We start from the raw sequence: 18,706 nt of genomic DNA on the forward strand, positions 1-18,706 counted from the left end.
GGTACATAAATAAAAAAAACTAAAATAAAATAACACTGTATTAATAATATTTTGGCTCAAAAAGAAATATGGATACATGCTATTATTAGTGAGTGGGTGTGCATATAGTAATGCCTTTTGTTCAGATTGTTCATTTGATTTTATAAATTAATTTATTAATCTTCATTAATTTTAGACATGACATGTATTTTGTACAATAAAAGTATGTAAAAAAATAACTGACCTGAAAAGTGTTTTTAAATTAATGATTGATTTTTATTTGGTTTGAACATGTACTTGCTGATTTATTTCAAGGAATAAACCACAATATTTTAAGAGTAATGAATTAAAACCATATTTTTCATCTACCAAACACAAAAATATATAATTACACTTAATTTATTATTTATTTTGTGTGAATTTTTTATTTATTTTTTTGTGCCTCATCTGGCCACCCCTAAGAAAATTTTCTGGGGGTGCCACTGATTTGATGTCTGTTACGTAAAAAAACAAATGAACACTTTTAGAATCATTTTCACGTAGAAACTGCCGTTAAAGATTCAAAAGCAACATACTGTATAGTAGGGATGTAACGGTATTGTAAATACCGTCATACCGCAATAATATTTTTTTCGATATTACCGAAGTCGCATGACTCGGTAAAACTATAGGTCTTCTGAGAAAATTTGCTCAGGCGAATGAAGCGAACGGGATGTAGCGAAAACTACAATTGCCATCAGCCCATGCTTGACCATCATCCCTTGCGGTCTGTTGTCGCTACAGATCCAGTAATGCGGAAATGGAGTGTGCTGCTAGAAGCGGGGATGAAAAGAGCTGGAAAACTCTGCAGGTCGCACACCAGAAGCGGCGCTCGGCGGCGCGCCGCGCAGCGCCACGCAGCGCCACGCAGCGCCATGTATTTTAGAATTCTAAACATAGGTTTCTATCAGGATACACACACCGGCGCCGCAAGTCGGCGGCTGTCGGCGGCGCCCGGCGACGGCTCAGGACGCAGTTCATTTTTCAGCCGCGCCACAGAGCGCCATCTGATTAGTTTCATGTTAAATATCATTCGAATGTGCGCGTCTGGTGTGTGATACTTATAAACTGTCATGTACATCTGAAAACAGAAGCGGGGCTGCAGACGTTCGCCTCTCTGATTGGGGCTTTTCCTGAATATTAAGTAGCCTAACACGCACAGTTCAGTCCTGCATCTTCTCCGTGTAAGTTCAGACTTCGCAAGTTTGATCAAGGCTGCAGTCTCTTCTTTTCAGTTTGATATGGAAAAGCAGATTATACCGAGGACACGGGTAAATCTTCAAAGGGAACAGTGTACTTTATAACTTCATTCACATCACCCTGGCTTCGTTGTTTCACTTTCTCAACAATAAAATGTAAACATGATTTAAGGAACTGCCTATTTTCATTTTAATATTAGCAACTTAGACAGCAGACATGTTGAGGCGTTGTGCTGCATAAGATGAGCGTCATTTTCACTGTGTGGATATTTATAACAAAACGGAGCCGATAAAAACACTGCCTCCTTTCAATTTCAGTGAAAATACGAAGCACAGCCTCTCTTTTGCTGAGTATCAGTTTTAAGAATCGATAATGGCCATTTTAAAAGTATAACATACAATAAGTTTATACATTATAGGAAATAAAGGCAAGCGATCAGTCAATATACAGAATGTACGTGGTTACATTAATCATTAACTTATCTTTGCGCTCAGCCAAAACACGTTACCTGAGAACAAGTAATAGATTCCAATGCCCAAAGTCAGGGAATATGTCGTTAGATAAAGACAACAAGATAAATGAAATATCCCGTTTAATAAATATAGTGAGATTAGATCCAGCGGGAGATGCTTGATGAGAAGTCCGACTAGCAGAGCTCTCATCTGGGTAGATGGGCTGAGTGTGATTAAATGTTGAATGTGATGAGTTTTCAACAATACTAAATTGAAACTTTATTTTTTTACATGGTTTAATATTTTTTTGTTATTAAAATTGAAGTTCCTGTTTCAAAGCTTACAGATAGATGGCTAATTTGTATGTCATTGACACTTTTGGCACTTTTTTGGAGCATTTTCATAAGTTTTGTTTTTTCCTGTAAATGATTCAATAAATACCGTACCGTGACATTCATACCGAGGTATTACCGTACCGTGAAATTCTGATACCGTTACATCCCTACTGTATAGTAATGCAATTTTTGTCACAAGCATGCATTTTTTAATGTGCCTGCAAAGTTAATCTCCCAACCCATTTCAAATGACTTGCCTGATATTTCCTTGGTGTATATATGTTGTCATGGATAGCTTCCTGTTGCCACGGGAGACCAAAGAAGGGCCCCATGGGTGAGGAGGCAGGGGTCACCAGCTGTAGGCCAGCCATGCTTAGAGACTGATAAGCAGGAGACCTCCAGTCATCCAGTGTTTATCTCATTGCATCATGGCCATCTAATGCTCACTGCCGGAGACAGACCACGTAACATCAGATCAGTAGGATGTGAGTGAAATCAGCAAGCGTGTCACAATGCTATTGTGTCCTGTGGTATATTGAGTGATGTGATATTCGGTGCTGGTTAGGGGCCATCAGGATCAGGCGGGTTACTGATTTTAGATGAGAATGTTTACTCACAGCGTGTGCGTTCCCCACTTTGCTCTGTGACCAGGCCGCACTTATTCTGGGCATCATTATCTGAGCTCTTAAAATCAGCTCATTCTTTTCTCCCCTTGAGTTACTCTGCTAGGAAAAAACAGACACATTTAGAACCTGCATCAATGGGAAGGCAAAAAGAAACACTTTATATAGAACACAGGTATAAGACTAATATGTTGGTAACACTTTACTATAAGGTTGTATTAGGTAATGTATTTACTAACAAGAACAAACAATGAAAAATACATTACAGTATTCATTCGCACTGTAGAAAACACTGGATCCCACACAATTTCTTTATGTTGTTTTAACACAAATTAAGTTAACTTAATCAGTTTTACAAATGTAGGTGGATTTAACATAAAACAATTAAGTTGTTCCAAAAAAACTTTAGAATTGTGTTGTTTCAAGTCATTTTAAATAAGTAGTTTGAACAAATAAGCTGCAAAAGTGAGTTTTTGAGTGCATCTTTGTTAATATTAATGAGGTTAATATTAATGAGAATCAAGAAGTTTATGCTAACTCGCATTGCATTAACGGATATTAACAAGCACACATTTGGATTGTAATAATACATTAATAAATGTTCAACTACAATTGATAAATGCTATAAAAGTATTGTTTAATCAGGCGTTCTGCAGGTTTCACCAAGCTAAATTTAAGACTTTTAAAAACATTAAGACTATTATGAAGGACATTTTAGACTTATGTATAAGTCTAAAATGTCCTTCATAATGGTCTTAAATGGTCCTGTATACAGTGCAAAATGCGAAGGAGTAATTTTCAATATTCCAGTTAGAAAAGATTTTCACTAGCCCTATCAAAAATAATTTACTACATTTAATAATACAATAATAATAATTTTGTTTGAATGTTTAAAAAAAAAATCTAATATATCTATTCGCAAACCCAATAACCCTTACCAAGAAAGGAACAATACATAATTACTTCAGTCTAAAATAATAATCATTTAATAATACAAATACAGGTCAGGTCAGTGTCCTCAGCAGTAAATAAATGGAGAACTATGAAACAAATGTTACTATAAGGAATGTAATTCAATGATATTTTTAAATAAAAACTTAAAAGTTTTATTAAGATGAACTCTTGATGATTATATTGCTGTTAATAGTCAGATTGGGTAGTTATACATAAAGGAAAATTAAGACCTGTTAAAAAAATTTAAGACCTACAACACAATATTCCAGTGAATTTAAGACTTTAAGGTCTAAAATTTAGCATTTGAGATTTAAGACATTTTAAGACTCCGCGGATACCCTGTTAAACTTAGTTCATGTTAGTAAATATTACAAACTAGCAATAATGCAACCTTATTTTAAAGTGTGACCATTAAATTTTTTTACTACAATGTAGTGCTGTGAAATAAAACAATTTATTAAAAATAACAAAAAAATTTTTTTAAACTAAACTAAATTATATATAATTTATATAAAAACTAAACTAAAAAAAGATAAATTGTCAGAGACAAATGTATTGTGTAACAAGTTTATTTTTTACATCTTTATTGTTTACTTTTCTAGAGAATGTATAGAAATGTACATTGCACTGTATTGTGTATATTTGTTTTCTGTGTAGCGTCTTAAATTTATTTTGTGTACTTAAATGTATGTCAATGTATTTTCAACTGTCTGGAGCCTGCACCTAAGCTTTCACTCATCATTGCACACATGCTGCTGGTGATGTGACAATAAAAGTAATGGGGTATGTGCACAGTTAGTGTTTTTTAGCCAATGATAAACTTCCAATGAAAGCTTAGGGTGACTGTTTTCAATTTCATAAGGTTTATTTTCCAGCATCGATGTTGTAATGTAATTTCAAAACATTCCTTTAAATAGACTTAAGCATTGATTTAGTTGTTCAAGCAGAAAACGAGATGAAAGACCGTCAGGATCAGCAGGCTAGAGTAGAAACTCCACTGAAAATACAGGGGTAAAATAAACTGTCAAATTTTAAAGACATGGCAGGGGAAATTGAATTTAATACAGTGCTTCTTGTCCAGTCAGAGACCTACTTTATATCGTATATCTTTCAGGCAGTAAAGATCAATGATTTTTAAAGAAATCTGACCTTAAATTTGCCAATTTTACAATGGAAAAAGAGTTTACTGGAAGCGTTGAGGCTGGCTGGCTGAAAGTAAAAGTCTGTGTGCATATAGCCCATTGGATTCAAATGAAATATCAAATGAAAATTGGTGCTTTTATAACGGCAATGTATATTCATTTTTTTATAATCTTGAACATAAAAAAGCATGACATAAAACGACCAATAATTTTGCCATTTAACTTTAAAAAGACGTTAATATTTTGATTGACTAAATATAATAATTAGCTATTTTCTACCTGATTAAATGAGAAGCAATGCACATGTAAAACTAATTTCAACTTCAATTCTTTTTTGTTAGCCATTTACTTTAATACTATACTATTTAAAAGTTTGCTAAAATAAAGATGATTATTTGAGGGTGAAAAAGTTCCTTACTCTGCGCCAATGGCATTTGTATGACCAAAAACATAAGGATCCTGTTACATGTTATTAGCTCAAATGTAATTTAAGATGCAATAAAATTTTATCCGAGAAATTTGAGTGATGGAGAAACTGAAATCTCAGCAGTCATTTTTTCTATAATTATAAAATTCAGGTCATCATAATATATTATTTTTGGGCTTAAGCATTTCATATGATCAAAATCATTATAAAATTATTTTTAAAAGAGCAGAAACAGAATCTAATTGTTTGAAACGGAAGTAATTGCAATATTATAAATGTCACATTCAAAGTCTTATTAAGATATTTATTTCCCACACACAAATGTTTGAATGGTTCATTATTTTATATAAAAATAAGTTGCTAAAAATAATGAAAACACATTAATGTTTCTTTATAATATTGTATAATTGTCTAAAACCTACTGTATACAAATTATTCACTGATCAGTGGGCATTTTTCATCAGAAAGAAATGATCCGAGTACCTCAAAGCTGCAGATGGGGGAGGGGGCCTGAGACAGTATTCCTTCGATGTTCTGAAAATGAAGAGAGAGAAAATACAGCTTGTGATAATGGACATATCTCTGGCAAGGAGCGGACAGCTGAATTCGGATGACAACTGGCTTGTCGACACGTTTTTGCCACTCAGGATCGAGCCACACGTTCCTCCCGACCACCGCTGTTCGACACAGCTGCAACAAATCACCACAAGTCATTTCAGCTCAAGTAACACAAGGCTTCATTTTCAGTGAGCGGACACATTTGCTCCTGGTTAAAAAGCTGCTCTCAGACTCCGTGTTCGGGTTCATGAATCTCTAATGCAACCACATAGGTTATTTACTTTCAGATTTCCAAAACGCTGACACACATCTGTTTCGGCGAACCAAACATTCGATGTTAAACGCTTGACTGCAAAACAGCTGGCCAGGTCACGGCTGTCCGATTCCACTACACACAAGCAGATTTCTAGTGTTATTAAAAAATAATAAATAAATAAAAATAAATCAATGCTCAAGACAACTCGTTACTGGTGCTTTCAATTGGTCAAATTAATAGAACCACAAAAACGATTACAGCAGTAATTATGATATCAGAAAACCATTTAATAATGTGTTAAAATTAGCTCAGTTCCAGTTTCCTTTACTGTGTCATTCAAAACATCACAGTAAATGTAATGAAAAACAAAATTACATTTCAAAAAACTTCAGAAAACACTATAAAAAAACATAAGCTTTTCATAAATGTATAAAAATATAGGTATATATAAAATATAAACCAATTTAAAATCACAAAAAGAAATTAATATTACTTAAATACGTATCAGTGTTTCTTCTAGGATTTTTTTTTACAGTCAGTCAGTACGTCACCTTAAAGGGTTAAACAAATAACGCACAGCACTACTACAGTTACAGAAAAGCTTGAGCTGTTATAATTCACTTACCTTTTAATGTGTTTTGGTGAGATTATAACCCGCCATTAAAATAACAACAACAACAATGACTGAATGTTTTGAATGAGAAGCTGTAATCTAACCGTGGCGGGAGTAATTTTTGTGTGGTGCCCCACCATGGCAGAATTATTGAAGCGGAAACAATGTGTACTGCACAAGTAATCTTGATGAAACTGTTCCTTTTAAAATAGTGTAAGAGACTCCAGAATCTAAGTCACTTTGATCTGCAACAGATAAGGCCAGCTCACATTGTTTGATTTTTTTATAATTCTAAATAGGGCTTTGCATTTAATCGAAATCAACTCGTAATCGCAATTTTCAGCGTTGCGATTAGCTAATCGCAAGTGGCTGTGATATGATATATATTTTTATTTTATTTCCCTCGCCCAAAGCAAATACGTGACTGCAGTCTGTGTGTGATATCTTACTAGCCAATTGAGTGAGCACACTTTCATTCTGCCCATTTAGAATTGCACAACTGAACTATGCGGAACGCCCACAATAAAAAATAAACAAACAGGAAAGTGCGGACAAGTGGGATGATGGCATCTGCTTCAGAAGCATTTAAAGACTAATTGATATAAAAGAAAAACAAGACACCGATAATATGGGAATATTTTGGTTCCAAAGTCACAGACACTGAACAAAAACAGGTGATCTGTAAGAATTGTTGCCACAGCATGAGGAAATAAAACAACCAGCTTAAACAACCTAAAAAAGCACCACAGATGGCTATATCAGGAGTGTCTTGCTAAAAAGTCAACTGAAATCATTGCCACCGGCATTCAATCTAGTAGCAAGTAACAGCAAAGTACAATTTCAGAGTTGTTTTAGCAACGTTAGTTTGCAGACTGATCTGTATTTTTATAATTATTATTTTTTGTTTGTACACTAAGCTACACTATCTCCCTAATTTGAGTTACAGAAAGGTAAGGTCATTTTATTTGTGGCTCTAGAGAAAAATTAATTTTTCATATCTGTATATTTACAAATTTGAATAAATGTTTAAGTTAATATCTTTTCAGTTCCTTTTTTAGCATTTAGCAGTAAGAAGCTATGAAACAGATTGAACTGAAGCTTGACTACAAAATTAAATCGCAAATCAAATCGAAATCACAATGTCAAAAAATAAAAACGCAATCAGAAATTTTCCACAAATCGCACAGCCCTAATCCTGAACGATTGAAGCATGTCAGACTGCATGAACATAGCTCACGTCACACTATAAGATCTCAGCTGTCATAATTTCAGACTGAACGACAATGAAGAGGCGCCAAACACGAAAGAAAACTACTTTAAAGTTTGACGTCATCCATCTGTGACACTTTTACTATCCTGCATTCTGAAATGATTCCTCACAGCAAACATAAACGATCTTTAGCAGCAATTTTGCACACAGCATGTCTCAATGATAAAACAAAGAAAAAACTGTTTTGACATTTCCCCGCGGCCATTGAATTGTTGCATCGATTGCATCATCAGATTCTACGCTCTTATTGGTTCTAGGATTGATGCTCATCGCAGCTTTTGCCACACTGCAGGGAAGTGTGTGAAAACTTCTGACACTGCCAAACCTTCATTGGAGCAGTTGTCTGTGAACATGTCAAACCAACACCAAATATTACAGATTTTAGCCAAGGATTTATGGAATCTTTTAGGATTTCCCAAATTTGACTCAGATAACAAAATTGTGGCTGTTTAACAGTAAGAGCAGTACTTAAATTATTTAAATTTGCTTAATAAAAAAACCCAATGAAAACGGTAAACAAAAAAAAAGGATATATTGCTTGTGAGATGCATAAAAACAGCACAGAGTTAACTGCAACAGTGAACACTTATTCATTATTAACATATTCTATAACTAGATCTGATGGTAACTCTGAACTTCACACTATAACCAATTTTTTTTTTAAATGTTATTCATTGATTTTAATAATTATTATTTAAAAATATGAAACCACCAAACAGTGGCAGCAAGTACATTGTAAAATCAGCTCACAACATATATAAATCTAAAAGAGTAAACCAAATGACAAAATATATTAAATAATGCAATTGGGGCTTGTATATATTACACAACAAATGGACCTGACCTCAATCACTTTTGGTGATGCAATATATATAGACAAAAATCTTCCGAGACCGTAAAAACAATTGCAATGATAATTTTTGTTGTTCCTAATTTTGCTTAAAATCAAATCAACACCATTAACTATAAGCTAGAGTAGTAAACATTTGAAGTGAATCAGAACCTTTTATCAAAGTTGTCCTTAAACTATTAAACAACATCCAAGCTTGATTTAGAATTTTGAAAATACTACTACTAATAATAATTTGATCCACTGGAAAGTGTTGACTACTGTATGCTGGACTTATGAAAGTGCTCTTATTAGGGCTGCACAATATAAGAAAAAAAATTACATTGCAAAGATTTGTTTTTGCATGATATATATTGCCATATGAATATAATTTTGAAATAAACATAAAAAGAAACTTGGAAAAGAAAAATAAATAATCATTTTAGACTGAAATGATTTCGTAAAGCAGTGCATGTGCATACAATATAATAAACAAATAAAAGGCATAGATAAATAAAAGAAAGAAGAAAAAACGAGAAATAAATGAAAGAATGCTTTATGGTTTGGAGTCTAACTGTATTCAGGTACAGAAATGTGATTATCAAATGTAAATAACACCGTATAGTCTTTGTTGTATAAAAACTAATACAATTAATCTGTGTTAAAACTTCAAACATTATAACTATTATAATTTCTTAAAGTCAAATGGTTTGAATTTGCTTTAAATTGTTTAGCCACAAGCCTTAAAAACACAAGCAAAATTAAACACTTTTGATCTATTAAGGTTAAAACATCGCAACGATGCAACAATGTTCTGAACTGTAGTTCTTGATAGGGCTGCACGATATTGGAAAAATCGTATATGACAATATTTTTCAGCAATATATATTGCGATGTGAATACAGTTTCACCAGATAGCAATGAATGTTTTTGGGGAGTCATAAGAGTATTCAGGTGCAGAAACTGAATAATTACAATAGCAAAAAAAAGCTTTTATTACTTTGCTTTGTCTCATTAATAATCCAAATATCAAATAATTCTTAGATCAAGTAAAAATAGTTTTTGTACTTCACTGAACTTTAGAAGAAATATGTTTTCCTTTAAATTAGTCAAATTATCTGTCAGTGGGGTAAGTAAAATATTATTTTTGCTTTAAAATGCAGCTATTTGGACATAAAAAACAAGACAAAATATTTTATTTGCATAAATTCTGTATGTATAAAGTAATCAAATACAATTCTGTAGCTTCTGGTCAAATGTAATTCAGTCTCAACATTACATATCTTGTAATGTGACTATTGCGAATGTGCATATTGCGATATCAATGCTGAAATGATATATTGTGTAGCCCTAGTTCTTGGTCAACTATAATCCCAACTTGACATTGCAAATCTTACGATGTTTCTATTGCAGATGTGCACATTGCGATATTGATGTGAAAACGATATATTGTGCAGCCCTAGCTCTTATTGTAACTGAGCACAGCTACGAACACTCAAACAAAACTATGAAGACGTCTAGACTCGCTGTTAACCTCTAGCCACACTGACTGTAGGCAGAACGTCGGGCCAGACGGGCTGCATACCGCAAACCCAGTCGAGTTTCAGAACAAAGCGCTGAGCTTGACCTACATTAGCAAGTGAATGACTCTGAATATAGCAGCAGCTATGATCCTGTGAGGACTGATTACCTACTAAGATTCAACTCAATCTTTCAAAAAAGTGCTTAGTACAGCAAAAACATGGAGAGAAAATGAGAAGGGGAACTGTAGAAAAATAGCATTAGTGAAAGCAGCTGTACTTACAAGGTTAGCTGACCACAAAATGAAAATTCTGTCATCATTAACTCATCCTAATGTCTATCCAAGCCCATAAAAATGTATTCGTCTTTGAAACACAAATGAATTCACCCACAACATTGACATTTAAAACTATTAACAGATAATAAAATAACAAAATAATCCATCCTTATTAAACAGTTTATAGCATTCAGATGCAAAAAATATATAATTTATCAAAAATTAATTGTATTTAATTTTCTCAGAAGGTGCGATTTTCCATTTGAGCATTCAAGTTCTGCAAACTGATTACCTCAGATAATCATAAAACACAGTATATTAATTTGCATATTTTGTTCTTCTGTTTATAATTTGTTTATTTTATGCAGATATAATCCTCGAATCCTTTCTAAATAGCGCTATTAAAATAATTTTGTAAAACAGCTTGTATATCACAACATATATTTAAAAAAATATTAATAATAAAGGACCAAGTATTTTTTTCCTCAATATTGAGCAGCCTCAGAATTTTAAGTGAATAAAAATGTATTGGAGCATCAGAATACACTAAAACTTGATTATAAATATCTTCATTTGTTTTCAGAAGATGAATTTAAGTCTTTTGGCTTTGGAATAACATGTAAGTGTGGATGAGTGGTCATTTAAACTAACATTTAATGTGGGGCTATATATAATTACTGTATTGTCAATAATTTCAAATCATGCATTTGAGACAATGAGCTCCATTTATGACTAAACTACCAATAACATATGCAAACATGACAAAAACTGGCTTCAAAATAAATCCACATGCATGAGTATCAGCACAAACGTGCCCAACACCTGATTTAAGGCCTCTAAGCTCACACTTGTCACATGAAAGGGCCCCTTCAGGCCAACCTACCCCGCAGGTCACCTGATTTGACCCGGAAAATAAAGGGCAGGTTTCCATAACCCCGTCTTAGATGCACTAATAAATTCTCATCAATAATTCATTCTGCTTACATTACTGTCACTTTTTTTGAAGGATGCAACTAGTTGATTCAGCAGAGTACTGCATTTGCAGCCCACATGTTTACAAGTGTTAAATATTGTAATGAAATGATGCTGTAAGCAATTTATACATTTTGTCAACTGGTTCACTATATTACAGTGTGTTATTCTTATGTGAAGCCTGATCTTAAGAGTAGGGCCACAAAATACTGAAGAAATGTGCAATATTGTTAATGAGTATTGCAATAGTGATATTTCTGTATATATAACATTTAGCTATTTCTAATCATTTAGTTGAGTAATGGTCATACTAAATCAAAAACGTAAAATATATTTTTTTTCTGATCTAATTAAATCTAACTCTGGCTAAAAAAAGTCAATGTCCAAATATTTAGACTTGAACAATATAAATGACTGAAAACCTCAACAGATATTCTGATTCTTAAGAGGTGGGCATAAAGAAAGTAAGGCCCCATTTGATAAGTCAATTTGGAAAAAACAACCTATGTGCGCAACAAACAAATACCTGGCCCATAAAATAAATTTAATTACTATTGTTGTGATAATTTTAGATATATTCTAGACTGCACTTTAGACTAAATCAGTTTTGAACAACGGCCAATCATGAGCCCATTTCAAACAATGTAAGCAAAAAATTTGAAACCCTTTTTTTTTTTGTTCATTTCAATGGTTCGCATCAAAGTATAGTACTACCCTTTCAAATAAGTATAATACCATATTATCATTTTTTATTTTACATGTAACACGGCTGTAACAGTATTTATGGAAGACTAAATACAATATATTTAAAATAGCCTTGCTATAATTGCAATTTTTTGGACAGATATGGCTATTTAATTTATGACTCAATTTAAGCTTCAAGATGATTTTAATTGAATTAAAGCTTCAGCTTAATAATCTTTAAACCGTGTCAACAATTCTGTGACAGCTCTTAAAAATGACCTGTTTTTGTTTGGTGTCTGTGACTTTGAAAACAAAATATTCCCATATTACAAATGCTGTTTTTCTTTGATATTAACTCGTCTAGTACTGCTTCTGAGGCAGTAGATGGCATAATCCCACTTGTCAGCACTTATTGTGGGCATAATTCAGTTGCGCAATTCTGATTGGGCGGAACAAAGTGTGCTCATTCAGTTGGCTAGTTATAAAGCCCCAATCAGATCACACAATTTCAGCACAATTTTCTTGACATAGGGTGTCGTGGAAAGTCGTAAACGACAAATGGACATTGAGGTAAAGTTGGTTTTAGATTTACACATGAGACTTTCTCCTTTATAATATAACTTTAGAAAAGTATTCTTCGCAAACTCTAAACAGTGAAATCATTTTAGCAGCCATTGACCATCAAAGTACAACAGTGTTCACAGACAAATAAATAGTGCTAATGTTGTGTTAGTCACACTAACGTGATTTCAGACTGAATATTCAAAGTATCATGGTAAACAATATAGGGAGCATGTCACAAATTGTCACTGAATGAATGTGCGCATATAAAACCAACTTTAACTCAATCAAATGGATGCCGTGACACAAGATTTAATCGTTTCTTCATGTGTAATGTGGCAGTTCACGACAACCGATACTATAGCTGCGCAATTAATCGTTAATAGATCGCAATCTCGATTCAACCCCCTAGACGATCTTAATCCAGCATTTCTACGATTCTGCCAATCATATTTTCAAGTTCAGGAGAGAAGAAAAAGCTGCACGAGTCTTTTCCTCGTTTCACAAACGTTGTTTAGTGACATTGACACCTCTAAATGATGTTGAATGAGTCACATACTGTATTTATAAGGTATTATTCACCTAAAAATATTATTTTTGTTTTAATATAATGTTTTCACGATCAGGAAATCATACGTGACGTAAGCTGTTATCACAGAGAGGGGTGCGTCTACTTTAGTCAACAGAACCTGCGTATGTTGCGAGTAACAGGTAATAAAGTTCTTAATAATATTCAGTTTGTGGCACAGAGTGATCGTTTGGGAGCCGCGCGCAAAGTATGAACAAGCACTTCGCAATCAAAATGAAACAAAGTGTGCACTTCATTTAATGATCATATCGCATTTTAGAGTTATGATAACGACAAGCATTTGATATGTTTTTTCTTTCATAGCGAACTCACAGTTGTGCATGAAAATAAATGTTTACAATGTCAGTATAACTACTCTAGCCTATATATTCTTTAATAAAATCTGATAATGGCAAATGTCTGATTTTACCAGTGAATTAAATTGTCTAATATGACAGATTGCAAGCATATATCTCAAACATAATCATTCAACATAAGAATTATTATAAGAATAGATTAATATAGAATAGAATTATTTATATAAACCAGTAGACCTACACATAATATTATTATTGAGGTTGTGCCATATGTTTGTTTTTACCATACCTTTATTTTACATCTACAAAATTGTGAGAAAATCGTGATCTTTATTTTAAGCAAAGAAATGTGATTCTCATTTTAGCCAGAATCGTGCAGTTCTAACCGATACCATGTTTGTGATGCCTCATGACACCATCTCAGAAAGTCTAGCTAGCATGTTTAATCTTCTGAAGCATAGCGGACTGGTTTTGAAGATGTTATTTGTTTACATATGCATTTTATATTGCAGCCTCTATCAAATTGCGATTCGATTTTAATAAATCGCACACCCCTATTGCTAACGTTGTTTTAAAGTCACACTTAAATGCAATTTCAGATCGAATATTCAAAATAGAGTTGTAAACAATTAAAGGAACAATTAAAATGAACGAATGCACGAATATAAAATCAACTTTACCTCAGTAAGTTATTTCAGCATTCTTTAGTATCTTTGTTTGTGTTCAACTAAAGAATTTGGATTGGAACATGTAAATGAACAAATGACAACATAATTTTCATTTTTGGGTGAACTATCCCCTTTAAATGCGTCAATAAAATAGTGCTAATGTTGTTTTAAAATCATACTTAAATGCAATTTCAGATCGAATATTCAAAGTAGCATGGCAAACAATACAGAAACCATTAAAATGAAGGAATACAAAACCAACTTCACCTCACTAAGTTTTTTCAGCATTCCTTTGTAAATTGTTTTGGGGTTGGACAGGTTTTGTCCTAAACCTAAAGTGGATGAGCAAATAACAACATAAATTTCCTTTTAGGGTGAACTATCCCTTTTAATACCACACTGACTTGATTCTAAAATAAAAAGAAAACACTTCAATACGAGACTAACGTACCCCACACACAACAATAATGCTTCTTACACAAACAAATGCCACGCAGATGAAAATCAATGCCCTCCAGCAACATATTTACGGCACTATGAACACCTTAACAATCACAGAAGCATCTAAATATATCACCATACCCTAAAGATTTTTAATCATGCAAATCAGTTAGGCCTCATCGCGACCTTGGCCTTGGCCAGCAACACACCCGAGCCCCCCTCCAAAAAAAATCATGCATCTGTCAGTTTGCCAACCATTAACGCGACTTCTGCGCTAATGCTAATCTCTGATTACACATGAAGTGCATCCCCAGATCTCAAACTGTGCTCATATTCAGTATACGCCTGCCATGTGAATCAGTCTTCTAACGTTTGAGGCTAGCAGACGCGTGTAGCTAAAAAGGCATCGTCACGCAAGAATTAAACACCATACATTGATTTACCTCATTTAAAACCCTCATGTAACGAAGCACGTACGTTATTGCATTTACACGGTCAAAGGTTGAACGCACGGACAGTTCCCAACCAAATGTACACCGGACAGTTCGGTTTTTAGGCTGGCAGAGGTTAGCACGCGAGCTCGTGTTAGCTTCGGCTGATTTTATTGATTATTTCAAGATCCTGAGAGGAAAAACAAACATAAGCGATCAGCGCGGGAGGTGCTTGTAGATTGAGGCTAGTGCTCACCGATGGTGAATTGTTTTAATGGTCGTGTTGTGCTGAAGAGTGTCTTGTTAAACGGTGCGGAGCCCCTCTCTCCCCATTCCCTCCTGCTGCTGCTGCTGTTGTCAGGCTACTGCACGCATGTGAAGCCCGCTACTGCAAACAACGCGGAAACTGCGAGCACTGCTAACTACACAACAAATCCAAAGAGATTCTGCTACTTCAAAATAAAAGTCGCACTTGTAGGCAGTATGGATGTTTGAAGAAAATGTAGCGCTTTTACTCACACTAAAATAGCAGAATTTGATGATAGTTACTTTTAAGTAACGTAATGCATTACATTATTGAGTTATTTCCCCAAAAGTAACTAGTTGCGTTAGTTATTTTTTATGGTAAGTTAAGTAATGTGTTACGTTACTGAGTTATTTTTGCGTAACTTTTAAATACCTGGCTGAGGCTTGATCTCTTTCAGAACTTTTTTTTTCTATCTTTTTTTTAAATAGAGGAGCTCTGTAATTAATAACACACTGTAAAACCTACATTTACCTTTAAAAAACACATCAAAAATATTTTAGGATAATGTTTTCTGAGAATTCCTTATGCCAGGGCTATGCATGCAGTATATACAGATTATCAAAAGTTTAAAGCAATGTGTTTGCTACTTTTGTACTATTTTTCTGAAGTATCATTGTCCGTTAAGACAGTCTCCTTTTCAAAATAATGAACGCATTCTCCCATTGATTGTGTAATTTATTTTGACTACTTCACTTTTAATTCAGCATTTTAATATTTTTAAAGCTGATTAATTACAATAAAAAGTAACTTGTGTTACATTTTCAAAATAAATAAAATATTATAACAAGTAATGCACTACTTTACTCGTTACTTGGAAAAATAATATTATTACGTAAATCGCATTACTTGTAATATATTACCCCCAACACTGACTGTTGATATTTTTAAATGTTTGTTGGTACTGTCTTTCGTTTGATATTCACAAGTAGCCTGTGTATATTGTGTCATTCCAGTTAAATTTCTAATTTAATAATTTTTCCTATTTAACTTTTCTCATGCATATTTCACCCCAGACATGTTTGTAACGGAATATGTTAGTCTTTGTTCCTATAGTTTGTGTTTTATTTGAGTTTTATTTTTTTATTTCTTATGTTTTCTTTTTATTGTTTGTTTATTCATGGTTTATTTTAACGCTGGGTCTCAAAACAATAAAGATGAAATACTCAAAATATATTCACTTATAATATAACTGAGAGAAGATTTTTTTCAACACATTTCTAAACATAATAATTTTAATAACTCATTTCTAATAACTGATTTATCTTATCTAGCCATGATGACAGTACATGATATTTGACTGGATATTTTTCAAGACACTTACAGCTTAAAGTGACATTTAAAGGTTTAACTGGGTTAATTAGGTTATCTAGGCAGGTTAGGTTACTTTTAATGCTCTATAAGAAAGGATTTGTCTTTTAACATTCTGACGTTTATAAAGAAAATTCCACAAAATAATTTATTTATTTTACAATAAAAGTTTTTTATTTTTATTTTATTTTTTATATTTATTTAAAGTAAATGCAAAAATTTAAGTTAAATTTGTATGTTTATATTTGTAAGTTCACATTTACCTTTTTTATCTTCACCAATCTTATGTCTGATGTGCAATTTGCAGACCCTTTAACACAGTGGAGCGTAAATCTGGCTCTCACACTGTTGTTGAATGTGACCAGAACCGAAAAGAGGTGATTATGCGTACTGGAGGTGCCACAGACAAGGCAGCAAGAAAAACATACACTTTTGATATGGTGAGTGATTGCCTTATTTTAACCATCCACATCGTGAGCTTTAATGATATCCTGTGCAGTGATGCTCATTAAATGTCTAATTTCAAATGTTTTAGGTTTTTGGCCCTTCTGCCAAACAAATTGAAGTTTATAGGAGTGTGGTTTGCCCCATATTAGATGAAGTTATCATGGGCTATAACTGCACAATCTTTGCGTGAGTATATTTCTTTGAATATCATTTTTTTTACCTAACTGATGATTTTACATGTTACATCTATTTGCATCCCGTGCATTTATGTTTTTCCTGTTTGATTAAAGATATGGGCAAACCGGAACAGGCAAAACCTTCACAATGGAAGGTGACCGATCACCTAATGAGGAGTTTACTTGGGAAGAGATAATTAGGCAAGTTATTGTATAATGATGGTTTGTTCTGTAGACCATCAAAAATTATAGCTTAATGGGGCTAATAATATTGACCTTAAAATGTTTTTTTTTTTTAAATCTATCCGAAATAAAACTTTCTCCAGAAGAAACAATATTATCAGACATACGGTATAAATTTCCTTGCTGTGTTAAACACAATTTGGGAAATAATAAAAAAGAAAAAACATTTCAAAGGAGGTTTAATCATTCTAATTTCAACAATATGCCAGGATGAAAATGAAGCATATATTTTTCAACACCTAAAAAAGTGCTAAATAAATTATAAATAAATTTACATTTCATCATAAATTATATTTCATCAATATGTGACTAAAAGTGATTATGAATGAACTTGTATTTTCTTGTGAGCACATGACAGTCATGGTTTCTCACAGCCATCTTCTGGTCATTTAAAAAACTACAAGATAAACATGTTTGTGTTTGTTGAATGTGGATCACAGTTGTTGTTTTACTACTTTTTAAAAGTTCAACATATTACTAGAGCGGGTGGCATTCTATGCTCTTTGATTAAACAGAGAAAAAATATTTTAATCATTTTTTTTAAAAATGACAAGATAAAGAAGAAAATCAATGTACAGTTCAACACTCTTTTACCAATATTAATAGTCTTGATACAAAACTCATTCAAATGGTGTACAAAACTAAGACAATATATAAATAATATATAGATAATTATTGGATAACTAAACCAACTACAAATAAATAATTGCGTTGGTAACGTTAAGTGATTCGTTTTATTTACGACTTTGTTTTCTTGTAAATTATTGTGCACGCGCAATTACAAATATGTGTTAGTTCTGTCAAAAGATTATAAAACGCGTTCATCATGCAGTACTGTTCGGGGATTTAGTTTAGTACCATCACAATCAAATGCTTTTTGGTACCATTTAAAAAAGAACACTGCGCTTTCCCGAGATGCATCAGCGGCTCCAGTTCTGCTTCCTTCAGACCAATCAGGAAGCTAGTGAGAAAACCCTGTTCTCTGATTGGCTTAAAGCCGCGGATGCGCAATTTTCAAAGTCCGCTAACTGCAGCGCTAGAAGACTCATCGTCAGAGCTTACAGCACGTAGAGCGTATTCAAATAAACCGTGTTACCGGAGGGATTTT

At 33.2% G+C, this 18,706-nt stretch overlaps 1 protein-coding gene across 8 annotated transcripts in view; it reads right to left on the bottom strand.

Annotated features, from left to right (window-relative positions):
• Positions 1–15,474, bottom strand: part of dicer1 (dicer 1, ribonuclease type III) — a 57,257-nt gene extending 41,783 nt beyond the window's left edge. Inside the window, exons 1-4 of one of the 8 annotated variants that reach the window (XM_087288616.1) lie at positions 15,374–15,474; positions 5,635–5,685; positions 2,623–2,727; positions 2,263–2,451 (exon numbers count right to left, since the gene is read on the bottom strand). In XM_087288616.1, coding sequence (XP_087144742.1) covers positions 2,263–2,376 — 114 coding nt within the window. In that variant the 5' untranslated portion in view covers positions 2,377–2,451; positions 2,623–2,727; positions 5,635–5,685; positions 15,374–15,474. 8 annotated transcript variants of the gene reach the window in all.
• Between the last annotated feature and the right edge of the window lie 3,232 nt (positions 15,475–18,706).

Source organism: Danio rerio, chromosome 17 (assembly GCF_052040795.2).
Source record: "Danio rerio strain M-AB ecotype USA chromosome 17, GRCz13ab, whole genome shotgun sequence".
Lineage (NCBI taxonomy): Eukaryota > Metazoa > Chordata > Actinopteri > Cypriniformes > Danionidae > Danio > Danio rerio.